Source organism: Oncorhynchus mykiss, chromosome 17 (assembly GCF_057628025.1).
Source record: "Oncorhynchus mykiss isolate SJ-2025 chromosome 17, ASM5762802v1, whole genome shotgun sequence".
Classification (NCBI taxonomy): Eukaryota; Metazoa; Chordata; class Actinopteri; order Salmoniformes; family Salmonidae; genus Oncorhynchus; species Oncorhynchus mykiss.
In genome coordinates this window covers 11,362,944-11,377,803 of record NC_143038.1, presented here as the reverse complement: position 1 = coordinate 11,377,803, position 14,860 = coordinate 11,362,944, and the positions used below count along the sequence as shown (strand labels likewise).

At 46.3% G+C, this 14,860-nt stretch overlaps 1 protein-coding gene across 1 annotated transcript in view; it reads left to right on the top strand.

Annotated features, from left to right (window-relative positions):
* LOC110495137 ((E3-independent) E2 ubiquitin-conjugating enzyme UBE2O-like) overlaps positions 1-14,774 on the top strand; it is a 52,483-nt gene extending 37,709 nt beyond the window's left edge. The window contains exons 12-20 of the mRNA XM_036949673.2: positions 1,602-1,714; positions 1,850-1,981; positions 2,210-2,299; positions 2,661-3,546; positions 3,775-3,911; positions 4,210-4,413; positions 5,290-5,347; positions 8,029-8,183; positions 9,080-14,774. Of these exons, the coding sequence (XP_036805568.2) occupies positions 1,602-1,714; positions 1,850-1,981; positions 2,210-2,299; positions 2,661-3,546; positions 3,775-3,911; positions 4,210-4,413; positions 5,290-5,347; positions 8,029-8,183; positions 9,080-9,661 (2,357 nt within the window). The 3' untranslated portion in view covers positions 9,662-14,774. The remainder of the gene's footprint in view (positions 1-1,601; positions 1,715-1,849; positions 1,982-2,209; positions 2,300-2,660; positions 3,547-3,774; positions 3,912-4,209; positions 4,414-5,289; positions 5,348-8,028; positions 8,184-9,079) is intronic.
* The last annotated feature ends 86 nt before the right edge of the window (positions 14,775-14,860 follow it).

The window sequence follows — 14,860 nt, the reverse complement described above, 5'->3', positions numbered from 1 at the left end:
CAAGCCGTTAGGTCGATCGAATTGTCCGTATAGCTCAGAGACCGGATTGTAGAGGCACAGATCTGTGGAAGGGTACCAAAAAATGTCTGCAGCATTGAAGGTCTCCAAGAACACAGTGGCCTTCATCATCCTTAAATGGAAGAAGTTTGGAACCACCAAGACTCTTCCTAGAGCGGACCTCTCGGCCAAACAATCGGGGGAGAGGAGCTTTGGTCAGGGAGTTGACCAAGAACATGATGGTCACTCTGACAGAGCTCCTCTGTGGAGATAGGCGAACCTTCCAGAAGGACAACCATCTCTGCAGCACTCCACCAATCAGGCCTTTGTGGTAGAGTGGCCTGATGGAAGCCACTCCTCAGTAAACGGCAAGAAAGCCCACTTGGAGTTTGCCAAAAGGCACCTAAAGGACTTTGACCATGAGAAACAAGATTCACTGGAATGATTGAACTCTTTGGCCTGAATGCCAAGCGTCACATATGTAGGAAACCTGGCACCATCCCTACGGTGAAGCATGGTGGTGGCAGAATCATGTTGTGGGAATGTTTTTCAGCGGTAGGAACTGGGAGACTAGTCAGGATCGAGGGAAAGATGAACGGAGTACAGGGAGATCCTTGATGAAATCCTGCTCCAGAGTGCCCAGGACCTCAGACTGGGGCGAAGGTTCACCTTCCAACAGGACAACGACACTAAGACACAGCCAAGACAACGCAGGAGTGACTTCGGGACAAGTCTCTGAATGTCCTTGAGTGGCCCAACCAGAGCCCAGACTTTAACCCTATCGAACATCTCTGGAGAGACCTGAAAATAGCTGTGAGGTGACACTCCCCGTCCAACCTGACAGAGCTTGAGCGGATCTGCGGAGAAGAATGGGAGAAATTCCTCAAATACAGGTGTGCCAAGCTTGTAGTGTCACACCCAAGAAGAGTCCAGGCTGTAATCGCTGCCAAAGGTGCCTCAGCAAAGTACTGAGTAAAGGGTCTCAATACCTATCTAAATGTGATGTTTCATAATTGAAAAAAACTTTTTTTTTGTTTAAATTTCTCAACATATTTTTCCTTTGTCGTTATGGAGTATTGTGTGTAGATCGATGAGGGGAAAAAATATTTCATCAATTTCAGAAAAAGGTTGTAAGGTAATAAAATATTGAAAAGTATGTGTATGTATATAGCACCAGTATCCTTTCTACATACTTTGTATGTGGTTTTAGTCGTTTACGTGTAAGCAGGGGAAAAATCGACTATTTCCAAACATGAATATAGGGGAAACACTGTCTATAATTGCTGGAGTAGAAAATAAAATATCAGAGCCAGCACAGTACGGCTCAGGTCAGCCCTGTAATGTAAATCAGCTATTAGATTAGCTCATATTTAGGCCATTGTTTGACTGTACCACTATGTTTACTCTATCGTCTATATTTAACATGGTTTAAATATAGAGTTTATTTTGGTTCTGTAACTGTGGAGGAAGTAACCTGATAAATGGCTCCCTCGTTTGACTTTCATTTTCATACATGGTGTCCTTGGTGATACTTTCTGACCTGAGGCACAAAATGTAACTTCAGCTCTCTCTCTCTCTGTGTGTGTGTGTGTGTGGTCTCACAGCCCAAGCCCCTACGGACCCAGGTGTGTACGGGGTCATCCAGTCGGGCGACCACAAGGGCAGGACGTGTGCCGTGAAGTGGATCAAACTCAACGCCTCTAGCGACAACGTGGAGGTCAGTCTGCTGGGCATTGTGTGTCGGCTCGGGTCCTATTGCTCTGGTCAAAAATAGTGCACTACATATGGTGGCTTATAGTGTCATTTGAGTTGCTTTATATCAGTCTAATGGCTGATAGTTTTGTTTGTTTAGGTCATAGGAGAAGAGGAGGATGTTAGTGTGTACGACATCGCCGACCACCCAGACTTCCACTTCCGTACCACTGATATCGTCATCAGGATAGGGAACTCTGAGAACGAGCGGAATACAGAGTGTGAGAACGATGTAAGTTTGAAAATGTCATTCATTTTGTCTGTTGACATGTTAGTAGTTTTCCCCGTGGCTCTTGGAGTGTTCTTTGCCGGTCCACGTTGTACAGGTGCTTTGGCCTGGTTACAGATCCACCATAGTTACTAAAAGCGTGCTCTGAAAGGAAATATCATCCAGTACAGTACTATAGTGTAGAAAGCGTATTTTCACATACCGGTCTTTTATCTTTTATCATCTGCCCAGACGTCAGTAGGCCAGGTCTTCAGAGTGGACGTGAGCAGCAAGGTGGAGGTGGTGTGGGCTGACAACTCCATGACCATCGTCCTGCCACAGGTACTCATGGTAATTGTAGTCTTTCTGTCCGCATGCGAGGCTGTAGTGGTCACTAATCGGTGGCTCTGTTGGTTTCTGTTAAGTTTTTGTTGGCTTGTGTTCACTATACCAATGACGTGTCCTACTACTGTACCTTCTGCTCAGGTAATTGTGTGTTCATGCTAATTGTGTGTAATCTGAATTTGTGTTGCAGATAGCATGCTGCTCTGTGACTTGCTTGCTGCCCTTTTGAAAAATGTATTATTCTATAACGACATTTGATATTGACACAAAAAGCATTTAATGAAAGTTAGTCATTATTAATGACTGCCTATAAACGCGGCGATGATTTAGTTTGTTTTCTAACCCCCCTTCCATCTAGCACCTGTACAACGTGGAGTCTGAGATCGAGGAGACTGACTATGACTCTGTGGAGGAGAGCAGCAGTGGCCTGTCCACGGAGGAGTGGGAGGACGAGAGCGACAGCTGGGAGACTGATAACGGCCTGACTACCAACGAGGACGACCAGCACCCCGCCAACGAGGACACCGCCACCCCGGCCCCCACCGGCCCCAGCCCCTTCATCATCCCCCCCGAGGAGGGCGGCAAAGCAGGGGCCGCCACCCCCACCAAGCCCCCTAACGCCATAGAGGACCAGGAGGGAGCTGGGGCTATAGCCAGCCCAGGCGCCGGTGCCGGTGCTGGAGGAACCACCCCTGGAGCAGGAGGGGGTGATGCTGCAGAGAAGCTCCCCGGGAAAGACTGCACGCCGCGGGGCTTCCGCGAGCTCAAGGAGGCCCTGAAGATCCTGGAGAGCCTGAAGAACATGACCGTGGAGCAGCTATGGACGGGCGGCTCGCCTACCTCGCCCACGTCCGGTGCCACGCCCCCCGCCAACGGGACTAACGCCAACACCGCCACTGCCGTCACGCCAGAGAAACCCACCAAGGAGAAGCGCTTCCTGGATGACATCAAGAAGCTTCAGGAGAACCTGAGAAAGACCCTGGACAATGTGGCCATCGTGGAGGAGGAGCGGATGGAGGCGGTGGTGGAGGCCGGAGGAGGCGGCGCAGGAGGAGGTGGGAGTACGGAAGGAGGAGAAAGAGGGGGTGAAGAAAGGCCCCAGGAGGAGGTGGCGAAGACGCCAGGCGCGGCACCAGAGTGGCCCAGCGATACGCCTGTCCTGTGCCAACAGAGTGGTGGCAAGCCCGGCGTCACCTTCACCAGTGCCAAGGGAGAGGTGTTCTCTGTGCTGGAGTGGTCACCAGGTGAGGACGCAATACTGTGCTTTTAGCTTGTCATTGTTTGAGTCTTTGTTACTGAGACATCTACTAAACTAGTAGTACTGGGAGAAGAATACACCCCATGACTTAAATAGCTCCAAAAATGCCCTGTTCAAACATTTAAATGCACTGGTCCATTACTTCAGATGGCCTTTTCAAATACTCACTAAATGCCTTGTTGGAATGCCACAACATTTATCTGACTCCTGCCAGACACCCACACCTTTAAGAAGATGGAGTTCCAGCCGGCCGAGGCCAAGAAGTTTTTCAGCACCGTGAGGAAGGAGATGGCTCTGCTGGCCACCTCGCTGCCCGACGGCATCATGGTGAAAACCTTCGAGGACCGCATGGTACGCTAACAGACACCGGAGAAGAGCGCCGTTTGGAAGTGATCCGAATGTAGTCGATTACAGCCAAGTATTAAATTGCATCAGACCACTCTTCAGTGGCTAAAGTGACTCCGGTTTTGAGCTGCCAGTTTCTCTGCACTCATTAAACACTTGATTTAAAAACCTCTTCGTGCTGTTATTTCTGAAGATAAGTGATAATTCCGATGATGATGGTGAACATGTGCTACTCTCGTTGACATTTGAAGTGGCTCTCCATTCGTCTCCTCTGTTTCTTCACCTCGTCCCCCTCTCTTCACAGGACCTGTTCTCAGCTCTGATCAAGGGGCCCACGCGCACCCCTTACGAGGACGGCCTGTTCCTCTTCGACATCCAGCTGCCAAACATTTACCCGTCTGTGCCGCCCCTCTTCCGCTACCTGTCACAGTGCAGCGGGCGCCTCAACCCCAACCTCTACGACAACGGCAAGGTCTGCGTCAGCCTGTTGGGCACCTGGATCGGCAAGGTGAAAGTAGACCTTTATCCCGTCCTTAAAGAAGTGTGATACTCGGTATTTTGGGTATTTTATTAGGATTCCTGGGGCCCACACAAAACATGAAACATGACATAATACAGAACATTAATAGACAAGGACAATACCAATACACAAATTACAGTATCTAGGTCAAATACTTAGACCACCCATTACCTTCCCTTTGACTGTTCTTCGACCACCCATTACTGTCCCTTTGACTGTTCTTCGACCACCCATTACCGTCCCTTTGACTGTTCTTCGACCACCCATTACCGTCCCTTTTGACTGTTCTTCGACCACCCATTACTGTCCCTTTGACTGTTCTTCGACCACCCATTACTGTCCCTTTGACTGTTCTTCGACCACCCATTACCGTCCCTTTGACTGTTCTTCGACCACCCATTACCGTCCCTTTGACTGTTCTTCGACCACCCATTACCGTCCCTTTGACTGTTCTTTGACCACCCATTACCGTCCCTTTGACTGTTCTTCGACCACCCATTACTGTCCCTTTGACTGTTCTTTGACCACCCATTACTGTCCCTTTGACTGTTCTTCGACCACCCATTACCGTCCCTTTGACTGTTCTTCGACCACCCATTACTGTCCCTTTGACTGTTCTTCGACCACCCATTACTGTCCCTTTGACTGTTCTTCGACCACCCATTACCGTCCCTTTGACTGTTCTTCGACCACCCATTACTGTCCCTTTGACTGTTCTTCGACCACCCATTACTGTCCCTTTGACTGTTCTTCGACCACCCATTACTGTCCCTTTTTGACTTTTTAAAAAATGTTATTTTGACCATTATAATCTGTTTGTATAAAATGTACCTTACACAGTCTTCTCTGTTTATCAATCCTCAGGGTACAGAGAGGTGGACCAGCAAGTCTAGCCTGCTGCAAGTGCTCATCTCCATCCAAGGTGAGTCTAAACTGACCTCACTAGACTTACTCTTAAAGTCACACGCACAGATTTGATTTGATCCTTCACCAGGTCAGGTTCAGGTCCTTTAGGGACCCCCCCCCCCCCCCCAATTGTCTTCCCTGCAGCAGAAGTCAATGTTTTATTCATGCCGTCCATTTACACGTCGGCTCCAGCTGCAGTGAGTGTCACACACCATCCCCCTCTGACAAGGCTGTCGTGGTTAAACTGCCTCAACTTCCCATCAGCAATAGTCACCTCAGGATGTTGGAGACAATTATAGGATTTGTTGCTATCGGAAACTAGGCTAGGCTAATAGGCTTATACAGGTTCATCCACAAAAGGCTGAATACATTTCAATTGTCATGAAGGTGTTTGTGGTTAACAAAAGTGTTTGAATCTTTCCGTACACTAGAATAAAGGGTTAATGTGGGAATATCTTTGATTTCTAAGGTATTTGGGTCCTTAGTAACTTAATGGTCCAATTTAGCTCAATATCAAATCATTTCTGGGTAACAATTAAGTACCTTACTGTGATTGTGTTCAATTAAAATTGTCAAAAAGAAACAAATGGCTTCTCAGCAAAGAGCAATTTCTCAAGCAAGAATTTGGCTAGGGCTGTCTGGAAGTGGTCTGAGTGGGGAGGGGGAAACTAGCTGTTATTGGCAGAGAGGTTTGGAATTGTCTTAATGGTCTATTAACTCATTTACCGGTACGCCTGGCACCTACTACCATACCCTGTTCAAAGGCACATCAATCGTTTGTCTTGCCCAGTCACCCTCTGAATGGCACACATACACAATCCATGTGTCAAGGCTTAAAGTTCCTTCTTTAACCCGTCTCCTCCCCTTCATCTACAGTGCATTGCGAAAGTATTCGGCCCCCTTGAACTTTGCGACCTTTTGCCACATTTCAGGCTTCAAACATAAAGATATAAAACTGTATTTTTTTGTGAAGAATCAACAACAAGTGGGACACAATCATGAAGTGGAACGACATTTATTGGATATTTAAAACTCTTTTAACAAATCAAAAACTGAAAAATTGGGCGTGCAAAATTATTCAGCCCCTTTACTTTCAGTGCAGCAAACTCTCTCCAGAAGTTCAGTGAGGATCTCTGAATGATCCAATGTTGACCTAAATGACTAATGATGATAAATACAATCCACCTGTGTGTAATCAAGTCTCTGTATAAATGCACCTGCACTGTGATAGTCTCAGAGGTCCGTTAAAAGCGCAGAGAGCATCATGAAGAACAAGGAACACACCAGGCAGGTCCGAGATACTGTTGTGAAGAAGTTTAAAGCCGGATTTGGATACAAAAAGATTTCCCAAGCTTTAAACATCCCAAGGAGCACTGTGCAAGCGATAATATTGAAATGGAAGGAGTATCAGACCACTGCAAATCTACCAAGACCTGGCCGTCCCTCTAAACTTTCAGCTCATACAAGGAGAAGACTGATCAGAGATGCAGCCAAGAGGCCCATGATCACTCTGGATGAACTGCAGAGATCTACAGCTGAGGTGGGAGACTCTGTCCATAGGACAATCACTCGTATATTGCACAAATCTGGCCTTTATGGAAGAGTGGCAAGAAGAGAGCCATTTCTTAAAGATATCCATAAAAAGTGTTGTTTAAAGTTTGCCACAAGCCACCTGGGAGACACACCAAACATGTGGAAGAAGGTGCTCTGGTCAGATGAAACCAAAATTGAACTTTTTGGCAACAATGCAAAACGTTATGTTTGGCGTAAAAGCAACACAGCTCATCACCCTGAACACACCATCCCCACTGTCAAACATGGTGGTGGCAGCATCATGGTTTGGGCCTGCTTTTCTTCAGCAGGGACAGGGAAGATGGTTAAAATTGATGGGAAGATGGATGGAGCCAAATACAGGACCATTCTGGAAGAAAACCTGATGGAGTCTGCAAAAGACCTGAGACTGGGACAGAGATTTGTCTTCCAACAAGACAATGATCCAAAACATAAAGCAAAATCTACAATGGAATGGTTCAAAAATAAACATATCCAGGTGTTAGAATGGCCAAGTCAAAGTCCAGACCTGAATCCAATCGAGAATCTGTGGAAAGAACTGAAAACTGCTGTTCAGAAATGCTGTTCATCCAACCTCACTCAGCTCGAGCTGTTTTGCAAGGAGGAATGGGGAAAAAATGTCAGTCTCTCGATGTGCAAAACTGATAGACATACCCCAAGCGACTTACAGCTGTAATCGCAGCAAAAGGTGGCCTACAAAGTATTAACTTAAGGGGGCTGAATAATTTTGCACGCCCAATTTTTTCAGTTTTTGATTTGTTAAAAAAGTTTGAAATATCCAATAAATGTCGTTCCACTTCATGATTGTGTCCCACTTGTTGTTGATTCTTCACAAAAAAATACAGTTTTATATCTTTATGTTTGAAGCCTGAAATGTGGCAAAAGGTCGCAAAGTTCAAGGGGGCCGAATACTTTCGCAATGCACTGTACACTGATTTGAAGTGGATTTAACAACTGACATCATTAAGTGATCATCGTTTTCACCTGGTCAGTCTGTCATGGAAATTTGTATAGTCTGTGTATATAAAATGCAGGACAATAATTTTTTTTGACTGCACTGCGCCTTCAATGCTTAATTGTGGGTCCTGTAGAATCTAGAGTGTGCTCTGTGTGCGTCTCTCCCAGGCCTGATCCTGGTCAACGAGCCCTACTACAATGAGGCAGGTTTCGACAGTGACCGGGGCCTGCAGGAAGGCTATGAGAACAGTCGCTGCTACAACGAGATGGCCCTCATCAAGATGGTGCAGTCCATGACCCAGCTGCTGCAGACTCCCATAGAGGTCGGGATCCAATTACATCAGATTTTATTTGTCTAGAGTCAAATCTGTTTTGTTTAGATTTTATATTTGTGTGAATACGAACAGTTAAAAATCCCCCCCAAAATTGACAGTTGTTATATACTGGTAGTTGCTCTACAAATTTGACCTGTAAATCAGTGCCAAAGACACATTTCAATTTTCTGAAAATGTTTGTTCATTTATCTTATTACTGGATAAGTCGGGGACAAATGGCAGGTGGTGATGGATAGTTATAGTTGGGTGGTAGAGGTCTGTAAATATTGTACATATTTTTATTTTATTTTTACTAATGTTTTTGATAACTATGAGTTTTTATTGCATATCTTGTGTTTTTGAGCCACGGATTTGCAGATTGACTGACAGGTCAACTCTTTTTGGCTTGCTAGCTGGCGAAATGTTTTTGTTTTGAAATGCACCTGGACACAGTAGGATACCAGCTTTTTTGTTTCACCTGGCTGCCAGTTCATAATCTTTTGAACATAGTTTGAGGAGTTGCCTGACACTCAATAGGAATGGAAGATGGAGTCAGACAGCACTGCTGAAGCAGAGGGCTGGTGGTGAGGCGACTGGCTACTATTCTGAACTCGGTGTGGTGAGCTTTTGGCATCCAGAGCTGCTGAGGCATCATCCTAGTGGGTGTTACACTGAGTGGAAGAGGAGAGGTCCAGTGGCTAAAAGACCCTCTCATCACCATCTACCCTCTTCTGACCAGCTCCCTCCGCTCAAGCCATGAACTGACCCTCTCCATCTTCGGAGGAAAGACTTGGCCTCTATCGGTTGACCTGTCATGATGTTTAGCTTGTTTGTTTTTTTCTCTTGAAGCGCTTTGAGATTCAGATCACTGTGAGATTGAACTGTAATTAACTGTTTCCAAACAGGTGTTCCAGCAGGAGATCCGGCAGCACTTCACCTCCAACGGCTGGCGCCTGGTGCACCGCCTGGATGCCTGGCTGGAGCTCCACGAGCTAGCCGAGAGGGGCCCTCCGCCAAGACCATCCCGGGACAGGCCTCCCTCAGTGGGTCCTCTAGACGAGACGCTCCCCTTGGATCTTCTGGCCCACAGCACCCCCAACAAGCACCAGGGCACCGGGGATGAAGAGCTGGAGGACTCTGGCCTAAGCTTTTCCACCACCGCCGCCTCCCAGCAGGAGCTCAGCCAGAACTTGGACTGCGACGGCACCGTCTCGGCCAGTGAGGTGGCCGGGGCGAGCGTGGTGGTCTCCGGGTCGGTTAGGGGGGCCGCCTCAGACTCCGCGGGCGGTAGCCAGCCGGCGGTGCGACCAAAGAAGCGCAGGAAGAGCTACCGGAGCTTCCTGCCCGAGCGGAGCGGGTATCCCGACATTGGCTTCCCCCTCTTTCCTCTCTCCAAGGGCTTTGTGAAGAGTGTGCGCTGCGTGCTGCTGCAGTACCGGGCCGCCCTGGCCGCCACCTCCATCCCCGACCACGTAGAGGACAAGTAAGTGACTAGTGACTCCCCCAACGCCCACCACCACCTCAATCCTCAGCCCACCCTCCAAGAGCTGCACTGTGCCCTCAATGATCTCCCAAATAGCCCCTGTACCCTCTGATCCCCCTTGCCCAGCTGCTGCCCAGTGCCCCTGCCCCTCGGCCATCTATCTAGTGCACTCTTGCCCCCCCCCTCCCCTCCCTCAGACCACTAGAGGCTAACTTGGTGTATGCGCTTTCCTTCAGTGTCCAGAGTCCAGACAGAGGCCAGATGTGAAGGGAGAGGAGTGGGAGTGTCTTATGGAGATCTAAGCCACGGAGCATAAGCACCCCTCCCCACCTTCTGAGCTCTCATGGACACACAGACAAGGAGCGAGAGCCTCGACTGGAAGGCAGCGCCACACGTCTGCCCCTCGTGGGCCCTGACGGACGAGGGATGAGGAAGGAGAGGAGGAGAGATGCAGAGAAGCTGGTTTGTTTTAAAAAAAAAAGGTGCCATTGACTTGGATCGTCTATAGCTGCTGTAAGGGGAAGTGGAATTACCTGAAGAGAGACATTCTTTGTCGAATTGGCGCCACAAACTAAAATGTTACTCCGCTGTGTCAATTGGATCTAAAAAACGAAATGGAGACAGTAGCCATGGCGTCCTGGAATCTGCAGGGTCAAAAAGTGCAACCCGGATTTATTCTCTAAGCTGGGTTTTCCCTGAACTACGTTTCCCAGTATGCCTGGCTCCTTTGACACTAGCGGGCACCCTTAGTACTGCTCCTGTGCCCCGTTACCACCCTGCACTCTCCAATCAACAGACAATCTCGGCAGGGCTGGGCACCTTATGACATGCTGACATATTGAGTTTATTTTTAAAGTAGATGTTACTGGGTGTTTTGCTTTTTGCCCTGCTCCTGTTCTTTCTCGCTTTAGAGACACACACTATCTGAATGTTATTAACTGCCCACCTACAACCGCTTCACTCTGCTATGCCCTTGCTGGTTTCCTCGTCAATCGCTCGCACCAAAACACGCCGTTGCAGAAACACTTGAGTGACAAGTTTACATACTAATCACCACTTCTGGATGTTATCTACACTACTAGGCCCTACGGTACATTGCTGGCTCTAGAGGAGTGCAGTTACACGTAACTATATGAAGGACAGTCTGTTTCCTCTAGGTAAGGTCAAATGAGCTCTTTAATATCTTTGACTGTAGAACGTTTCCATTTCGAAGAATTGATAACTTTCTGACACTGTACAGACTTTTTTTTTTTTTTTTTAAGTTGTCACCCATTTCGGTCTTAAGACTCAACAAGTCTTTTTTCTTTTCTTCAAGGGATCAAGGCTAGGTTGAAATTATACAGTGTAAGGCAGTGTTCGAAAAACACATTCATTGGACCAGCACAGTTGCTGATTCTACAGGATTAGCATTGAAAACGTGACCAGTGGCTGTAGATAATTTGAGGGGGAAAAAAAACGTTTAAATGAATAGAATGACAGAAACATGAGTTTATTGAGTAGTTAGCTGAAATTCACTACGATTGTGTTTATTTTCCACTATGATGCCCGAAATTTCTGTACTGCTAACATTAACTTCCATTCATTTTCGCTCTGGCGCTGGTTCAATTTAATGTTTATTTTCTAATTCTTCTCCATAGAATTATTACGTTGTCTTAACCTTCTCCATCTTCAAGGTAGTGAGTGACCTTTTTCCTTTCTTGCAGCTTTCATTGACCTTTGAGCCACTTAAAGGCTGGTCGTTCAGAATCGTCCTCCAGAGCTATCCCCCAAATCCGCTCTTCTGCTCACTCATTAGGCTACTACTAGAGGCGGAGCCACAACAGTGCACATGACACGAGTAAAAACACAATCTATTCCATCACTAAATGAGTCTTATCCCAACATGTTGCCTTACTTGAATTGTTCTTCTTATTAATATATTATCAGACCCTATGTACAGAGCTGCTTGTTACCCCGGCCTGATACCCACGACATTCACCCCCATTCCAGTGTTGAGGTTGGTTGTCTAACATCAGATCTGGGGTCAGTTTTCCCTGGACTTGTGCTTAATTTAACAATTCGGAGGTAGGAAAAATGAATAATAAATATAACAAAATAACTGATCACAGATCTGTTTTGACAATGGCAACAGCCCACAAGTTGAATGATAAAGTTACAGTTTCAGCCACTGTATTCCAGTGTTACTCTCAACTGCTGTTTGTTCGGTGATGGAGATTGATAGAAGTTTGTAGACAGATTGAGTGTGGATGCAGAAGGTTTTGATAAGCTTATACTTGATTTGGTTTTGTTCTTGCCATGAGCACGATGGAGTGTCACTGTCCCCAAGATCGGAGTGCTGTCCTGTTCTCTTTAATTTTCCCAGTTTAAAGGGTGAATGATGCACTTTTGACAATATGGCCTCTGGCATAGTCATGCTTGTACTTTGTGATATTACTTTTATATTTCTTTAAATTATTATTGCTGGTTTGTTTATACTTGCTTGAATTGGGTAAAAATGGTCAGTGTTCTAAACTCAGCAAAAAAAGAAACCTCTCACTGTCAACGGCATTTTATTTTCAGCAACCTTAACGTGTAAATATTTGTATGAACATAAGATTCAACAACTGAGACATAAACTGAACAAGTTCCACAGACGTGACTAACATAAATAGAATAATGTGTCCGTTAACAAAGAGGGGGGGAGTCAAAATCAAAAGTAACAGTCGGTATCTGGTGTGGCCACCAGCTGCATTAAGTACTGCAGTGCATCTCCGCCTCATTCCCCCCACTCTTCCACCAAGGCACCTGCAAGTTCCTGGACATTTCTGGGGGAAATGGCCCTAGCCCTCACCCTCCGATCCAACAGGTCCCAGACGTGCTCAATGGAATTGAGATCCGGGCTCTTTGCTGGCCATGGCATTCCTGTCTTGCATTAAATCACGCACAGAATGAGCAGTATGGCTGGTGGCATTATCATGCTGGAGGGTCATGTCAGGATGTCTTCCCTGTAACGCACAGTGTTGAGAATACTTGCAATGACAACAAGCTCAGTCCGATGATGCTGTGACACACCGCCCCAGACCATGAAGGACCCTCCACCTCCAAATCGATCCCGCCCCAGAGTACAGGCCTCGGTGTAACGCTCATTCCTTCGACGATAAACGCGAATCCGACCATCACCCCTGGTGAGACAAAACCGTGACTCATCAGTGAAGAGCACTTTTTGCCAGTCTTGTCTGGTCCAGCGATGGTGGGTTTGTGCCCATAGGCGACGTTGTTGCCAGTGATGTCTGGTGAGGACCTGCCTTACAACAGGCCTAGAAGCCCTCAGTCCAGCCTCTCTCAGCCTATTGCGGACAGTCTGAGCACTGATGGAGGGATTGTGCTCCTGGTGTAACTCGGGCAGTTGTTGCCATCCTGTCCCGCAGGTGTGATGTTCGGATGTACTGATCCTGTGCAGATGTTGTTCATCCTGTCTCCCCGTAGCGCTGTCTTAGGCGTCTCACAGTACGAACCTTGCAATTTATTGCCCTGGCCACATCAGTCCTGCAGTCCTCATCCCTCTTTGCAGCATGCCTAAGGCACGTTAACGCAGATGAGCAGGGACCCTGGGCATCTTTCTTTTGGTGTTTTTCAGAGTCAGTAGAAAGTCCTCTTTAGTGTCCTAAGTTTTCAGAACTGTGACCTTAATTGCCTACCGACTGTAAGCTGTTAGTGTCTTAACGACCGTTCCACAGGTGCATGTTCATTTAATTGTTTATGGTTCATTGAACAAGCATGGGACACAGTGTTTAAACCCTTTACAATGAAGATCTGTGAAGTTACTTGGATTTTTGTGAATTATCTTTGGGGACCTTTTTTTTTTTTTTTTTGCTGAGTTTATTTATTAACACATGGAGGTTCTCTGTGGCCACCGGGGGTCAGTGTTTCCATTCATTGTGTGCGCCGAAGAATGAAAGTAGCCTGGTCCCAGACCTGTATATGCTTTGACCAACTCCTTTAACTAGCAGTTGATTTAAAGCATAATCAGATCTAGGATCAAGTGTTAAAAGGAGTACTGTGCAGAGATTAACGCCATCTGGTTCTTCAATAGCCTAGTCCCAAATCTGTTTGTGTCGTCTGTGCCAAGAATGCACAAACAGATCTGGAACTGGGCTAGTTCTGATAGTGCTTCCTGGTTTATTGAAACAGTCGTTGTTTACATCCATCTGAAATATATTATTATGCTCTTGCTTTTGGCCAGAAATATTCTGTGGGTCCATTACCCTTGTGTTTACCGGTGTGCTGAAAACGAGGGCGTTGACTAATCTTTTTGCTTGAACAAAGATGCTTAGTGTTCATGAGTGTGAGACAGTACAATGTGCCATTGTCAATGAGTGAGACAAACTGATTTTTGTAAAGAAGAAAAGGACACGTGAATGGGCTGTTGATTTCATTTTTTTCTCCTCCCACCTTTTTAAAAGTAATTCCTGTACCAAGCATAGCAATCAGGCTTCCATTACTTCTCTTCCTGACTTTCTTCCTCTTTTCCTGCCTGTACAGTACGCCCTTAAGAACGTTCCTTTGCTTTCCCAATTTAGGCTGCAGTACTTGTAGCGTTGCAGCCTTAGTTCGTTCCTGCCAAAATTCTCCTGTGTTTGAAGGTTGCAATCTCTCTCGCTCTCTCTCTCTCTCATGCCCATGTTTCGCCACTATTGCAAAAACACTGAAAATAATGTGAAGCCAGGTCTCAAGAAAACATGGAGGATTTCAAGCACATGAAGTTATGTACTAGTTTCTGTGTACGTTTATATTCAGACTTATTCATTACTGCGAGAGATTTCCAGCCAAAGCATGTAACATGTTGCTTTAAGCCTTGAACACAAGACTTGACTGTACGATGTGAACATTTCCACAGTGGCCTGTTTTGGTAAACTAATAAACGTATGATTTTTAGCCTGATCCCTCTGTACAGAAGTCATGACTATACTATAAATACATAATATATTTAACAAACTTCAGCTCTGTAAGTGGTCATGTGAACGCTTGGGACATATGTATACATTTGCAGTCTCTTTCTTTTTTTTTACAGTTCCTTTCATTATGTTAAGATCTGTTTTAAAGTGATGCATTAAACTTTGCAAGCAGTACCATGGTTACAAGTTGTCGCTTGTGGTGGATTGAAGTTGGTTCTACAACAGAGTAGTGTTTTTAGTTGACCTCACTTAAAAGAACAAAACGGCAA